Below are 6,000 nucleotides of genomic sequence, written 5' to 3'. Positions count from 1 at the left end.
CTTAATATATATACCTAAAAACACCAAATTAGGCTCAGTAGAATTTCTGAGATTCATATACCTTCCTCTTTTCTGTTCTTCTTTGTATATTGAGATACATGTATTTGTTGATATTTTGATGTTCAAAAACAAAAAAGAAGAAATAATAATGTGTGAGGGTCATGGCATTTTGGGAGATCCTCTGACATCCTTATGGTCAGTGGTTGGGTTTGTAGAGCCTAACCTTGTCTTAATATAGGTTTGCCCTGGGGCTCTTCTCTGCTCCCAGGGCTTCCTTTTCCTCCTTGAGCTGAGAATCATAAGTCACCCTCCCTTTTTCTTCCTCAGTGTCCTACTACCTAAAATGAGTCACACTGGACATAGAGAGATCCAAGGGAATATGGGCACCCAAAATGGGAAAGCCATAAGAGTATGTCCTCAAAAAGACAAAGAATTAAAGCTTCAATGCTACTGTAAAGCCGTAGAAACATCATAATCAGACTTCCACTGGAAGACTGGAGCACTGGAAGAGGAAAGGAAAAGAGAAGGAAATAGGGTCTCGCTACATTCTCCTGACCCAAGAAGAAAGAGGTAAGAAGAAACCAGTCTGGGATTTAGTATGTCCTCTTACCAGTAGGAATCAATAAAAGGACTGCATTTTCCCTTGAAATTCAGAGAGAAATGAGGATCCCACTTACATGGCAAGTCAAATCTGATCTTGTGGATTTCCAACCCTTCTCCCCTCCTGCACAGATAGTGGAGGGTGGTGACTAGAGAGATGAATTTAGAATTAGGGGGACTGAGGTCCAAATCCTGCCCCTGATACTGACTAGCAAACAGGGTGTCCCCGGGCAAGTCACCAAATCATCTTCATCCTTTAGATGCTGGCCATTTCCTTCCCAAATCCTTTAAATTCCTGAGTTTTGCTGAGCTTTTTCCCCTTCAGGTTAATTTTCTTTTCAAGACACATTCAGAAATGATTGGTGCAAAATATCTACTGAAAAATAAAATTGAATTATAAAAGGAGACCAAGAAAAATACAGCCAGGTTTCTGGGCTTTTCTGTTTGTTTCTGGGACCATTCTGAGAGCCTCTCCACTCTTAGGGATAGGAAAGCATTGGTTTACTCTCATGCACTGTGGGATCCATTCCAAACTAGTCTGGAAAAGGTGACAGTACGCTGGTATTTAAAGAGTAGATCAGTGTTTGAATCCAAGCTTGGACACTTCCTAACTGTATTCTCATAGGATAATCAATTAGTCTCTCAGAGTCTCAGTTTACTCATCTATCACATGGGGAAAATAATACTTCCTCCCCCTATTTCGCATGGGCTGTTGAGAAAAAGGAGTTCTTTGGTGATTTCAAACCTCCTAAGAATGGGAGTTCTAGGCTAGAAATCAAGGATTTGGAGCTGTAAGGAATTTTAGAGGGATTGAAGTTCAACAAGGACTCATTTTCCTTCCCAATCCCTTTCAAATCTTCCTTGGGATTTCTCCTGCCCAACAACCCTGTGCTGCAGTCATGGCAGGGAGAATGGGGACACTGCTCACCCACAACCACCACTAACTAATAGAAAACAATGAAGAATAATCAAAGCCTTTCCTTCACTAATGCTCTTTCCAGCTCTTAAAGCATGTTCTGTTGCCCCTCTTATCTCATGTCAGCCTCAGGTCAGTCTTAAGATATAAACAGGAAGAACTTGAATGCATTGCCCAACATCACACAACTCAGCAGAGGCCAAGTGGGAGTACCAAGGAGGATTGGATGCATATCAGCAATTTGCTTGTGCTTTAGTGGATAGAATGCTGGGCCTAAAGTCAGGAAGACTTTTTCTAGGTTCAAATCTGGCCTTAGACACTTACTAACTGTGTTACTCTGGGTAAGTCACTTAGCTCTGTTTGCCTCAGTTTCCTTTTCTGTTAAATGAGGTAGAAAAGGAAATGGTAAACCACCCCAGTATCTCTGCCAAGAAAACCCAAAACGTGGTAATGAACAGTCAGACACAACTGAAATGACTCAAAAACAACAACAACATATTGATCTTCTTCAAAAGGTGATTGAAATAAATTGTCACTATCACGTCCCTTGTGGGTGGTCACCGAGCCACTGTATAAAGACCTCCATGGGAGAGAACACCCACCACAGCTTGATGCAGTCTAGTCCAATTTGGACAGCTATAATTGTTAAGAAGTTTTTTCCTAATGTCAGGGCCAAATTTAGGTCCTTACAAATTTCACCCCTTGTCCTTGATTCTATCCATGGGTACAAATTCCAACTCTCCAGAAAATATACCAGCTAATAGCTGAGAAATTGTGGCTGACATGGCTCTTCTCTTCTTCCCCCTGGCCATCCCAATTTCCTTCAAATCATCCTCTTGTGACTCTAAACACTTCATATTGTTGGTTGCCTTCTTCTAAACATCCTCCAACTTCCAGATACTCTTCTTATACTGTGGATACTGACCAAAAGATTCCTTGTGTGGTCTTATCAGATAAGAACAGCAGGAATATCACCTCTCCATTCCTGGAAGTTTGCTTCTCAACATGGAAGAAGATGGGATTTTTGGAATCAACCTGCTGACTCAAAGTGAGATGGCAGCTCACGGAACCCACAGAGCTTTTACAGAACCTTTGTTGTCCAATGTTGCTATATCAGTGTTATATGATAAGAGCAGAACTCCCTCTCCTGAACCCCTCATCCCCAAAAAACATTGAAACTACAACAAAACAATGTGCCTTTCAAAAGTTTTATTCTGAAATCTTTGTGCTACAGATAATCATAGAATCCAACAGATGACCTAAAGGACTCTAAGGAAGAGAGGCCAGTCTCCTAATAGGGGTCCCCATGGGGAACAATTATACTTCTAGAAGTGCAAATAGCAAGAACATATACCCAAAGCTGCTACCAAGACATTTACATAACGAAATTTCACCAGTAAGAATAAATAATAATGGTTGAGAGGATCTCCAGAAGGCTGCAGCTTGGGGAGATTGTATCTGACTGTGGAGTTCCTCAGCTTTCCCTTTATTTTTTTTAAATTTTTTAATTTATTTATTTTTAGTTTTCAGCATTCATTTCCACATGATTTTGAGTTCCAAATTTTCTCCCCATTTCTCCCTACACCCACCCCAAGATGGTGTGCATTCTGCATACTCCTTCCCCCACTCTGCCCTCCCTTCTATCCACCCCTCCCTTCTCTTGTCCCCTTCCCTTTCTATTTTCCTATAGGGCAGGATCCATTTCCCTTTGAGATTCATTCTTCCAGGCACCTGAGCCCCTCAGTTCAGATCCAGATCTTCTACATAGCTCTGAACCCAGGCATCACTGGGGTTGGCACACACCTGCCGGCCTCTTTTGGTCTGAAACCTGGGGAGGGAGAGGAGGAGAGATGAGAAGTCACAGATGGAGAGATGGTTCTCTGTGCTCCCCCCGTGTCCAGCACTGACCACTTCCTGCACATCTCTGCAGGGCCATGAGGAAAAATCCTCACTTCTAGCAATATCTCTCAGGCCCTTCAGATTCTCTCTAGCGACCTGTCCCGGGGAGAGCCTATCTGGAAGCCTCACTGTGGCATATAATCCCTGTTGCTGCAGCTGATCCCTCCCCCTTAGTTGAGTAGCTCCCCTCTTGCTCCATGGAGAACTCAACTTTGGTCAGGGATCACTTCTGGGACTTCTTTCCCTGGTAATCACCATTCCCCTGAGTTGCCTGATTCATCCATTTCACCAAGGTGCCAAATGACCCCATTCTCTCTCCCTGGATCCCCTCAAGAGATTCAGCGGGTAGATACTCACAGCACAGCTGGCTGGGGACACAGGCTGCTGGTCTCATAGTAGTCCATCACAAATTTTCTGGGGATCTGTTGGTTCACATAGGAGAAGCAGCAGGAGGTGGGAGGATTAGAGCCCACTGCAAAGAAAGGAGAGGCATGAGATTAATGAGGTTTTATGTTCACACCTTATGTTCCTTAGCTGCTGTCTCCATCCCAGGGACATACGCTACACCAGGCACACTGGGGATGTGATCCTTCCTGTCTCCCTTACCCTGCTTCCCTCCAGTACCAGGTGTGATTTTCATTGTGTCTGGAAAAGGATCAGACCTCCTGTTCCCATCCCCATAGGGGATATTTTGAGGAAAATTGCACTGTGGAAGCTAGAAAGGATGTCAGAGATCTGCCCATCCAATTCCTGACTTTGCTGATCAAGCCACTTGCTGGAGATCACTTGGGTAATTAGTGGCAGAGCCAGAATGGGAACTTAGGCAGACATACAATCCAGTCCAGTGTGCTCTCTGCTGTCTTATCCCATCTCCACGTAACATTTAATCAGCATATACTTTCAAGGGCAGGTTAATGCCTTCAAGTCCAAAAGGTATAGACATCCTCTCTGCTCCTGCTCCTGCACCTCTCTACCCTCACAGATCCCTATAAGCAGTCTACTCTCATCTCCTGTCAGGGTTCTATCCAACTTATAACCACAGTCTAGACACAGCCACAGAGGGAAAGAGAAAGCTCACTTACTTGGTACAGAGGATGCCAGAGAGCTGAAGGCCATGACCATGAGGATGAAGAGGGCAGCCACAGAGACCTTCATGATCCTGAGAGGAGAAAGGAGTTTGGAGGGGCAGAGCTCAATCTAAGACTCTGAAGGTCTGTGTCTCTGTCTCATGTGTGGGCTGTCTTTTTATAGAGGTTTCTGGGAGCATCCGAAGGGATGGAAGGAACATAAAAGGTGTGGAAATTCCTGTGGAGAGCTGATGTCATGGTAGGGGTTCTAAACAAAAAAATGAACCCAGGAAGTGCAAGGCTGGTGTCAAGGACTGAGTTTCTATCCCCCAGGGCAGCTTCATCATGGAGGAAAGAGGAGAGGGGATGGAGAGAGGAGAAGTGTGCATGTGGTGGGGCGGCAGGGTGCAAAGGGGGTTGTAGTGAGCAAGCTAGCAGCAGAGACAGATGAAAACATGCAAAAACAAATAGGAAAGAGAGTTTTGCTGAACATTGATTTGAAGGAATATTCAACAAGAGCTTCATACTGCTTTGATATCATAACTGCCTTGACCATAAGTTGATGATTTAGACTTAGAACGGTGCTGGGTGGTTTAGTTGAACATTCTCATTTTCCAGCTAAAGAAAATAGTGTCTAGAGAGAAGTGACTTATCCAAGGTCCCAGTGGTAGTCAGAAGCAGATCTTGGATATTCTCCCAGGTCTTTTAAGTTCACATCTTTATACTCACAGAGAATGGTCCATGCAGAGGAAACATCCAGGGTTCTTCAAGGGCACTCTTAGATGGTTTTTGTGCAGATGGTTGCCATGAGCAGGTCCATGAAATGAGGACTTCTAGTCATGGTCCATCCCTTCATCTGCTTTGTTGTGTGATGATTTTAACACCTTACATTTGTGTATCACTTTAAGGATACGAAAGATTTTGACATTGATTATCTCAAATCATCTTCACAAAAAACTTACGAAGTAGGCAGAGTTGGTATTCTCATCTCTGGTCTATTTATGAGCCTTGACTTAGAGCAAATCTTCCCAACTTGGCAGTGCGTAGGAGTCAAAAGTAAAGAAGGTAAACTTCTTCAGGCTACAGATAGGTTTTTAGTGGTTCACTTTCTAAGTACATGTATAATTAAGGATTAAACTATTTTTGCAAACAAACCATTTCAGAAAAGGGGGATTTCCATTAGTATCACTTAATTACACTTATTACTTAAGATTTTTATTTGTCATGAAATCACATTAATGTTCAAAAAATTATTTTGCTAAACACTACAAGTTTTAATACAATTTTCAGGTTTTCTTACTGTTGACATTTAGTTTATGAGATGTATTACACTTCTTGTCAGTACTGTTCACTGCACGGTCATATGGGACAAACGTATATTCTCAAAAGCACTTTTTTAATCGGGACACAATCCAGAAACTGCAATTAGCAAACCCTTCTTTATAAAGGCACCTTCAATAAAAGACTTTCCAACAGTAGCAATTTCTTTAGAAATCTGAAAACTAACCTTAGTAGCCA

At 42.9% G+C, this 6,000-nt stretch overlaps 1 protein-coding gene across 2 annotated transcripts; it reads right to left on the bottom strand.

Annotated features, from left to right (window-relative positions):
- Positions 1-3,216: 3,216 nt before the first annotated feature.
- On the bottom strand, positions 3,217-4,570 carry LOC114043119 (C-C motif chemokine 4-like). Of its 2 annotated transcripts, none has more exons than XM_027862077.1 (3): positions 4,498-4,570; positions 3,773-3,887; positions 3,217-3,344 (listed from the first exon to the last, which is right to left on the bottom strand). In XM_027862077.1, the coding sequence occupies exons 1-3, from the start codon at positions 4,568-4,570 to the stop codon at positions 3,257-3,259; spliced, it is 276 nt and encodes a 91-aa protein (XP_027717878.1). In that variant the 3' UTR covers positions 3,217-3,256. The 2 variants fall into 2 exon arrangements, with proteins under 2 accessions (XP_027717878.1, XP_027717879.1); XM_027862078.1 differs by having other exon boundaries at positions 3,217-3,329.
- Between the last annotated feature and the right edge of the window lie 1,430 nt (positions 4,571-6,000).

The sequence above is a fragment of the Vombatus ursinus genome, unplaced genomic scaffold (genome assembly GCF_900497805.2).
Source record: "Vombatus ursinus unplaced genomic scaffold, bare-nosed wombat genome assembly UNPS02014768.1, whole genome shotgun sequence".
Taxonomy (NCBI): Eukaryota; Metazoa; Chordata; class Mammalia; order Diprotodontia; family Vombatidae; genus Vombatus; species Vombatus ursinus.
The sequence above is the reverse complement of the archived record's forward strand: the minus strand, read 5'-3'. Positions and strand labels throughout refer to the sequence as shown.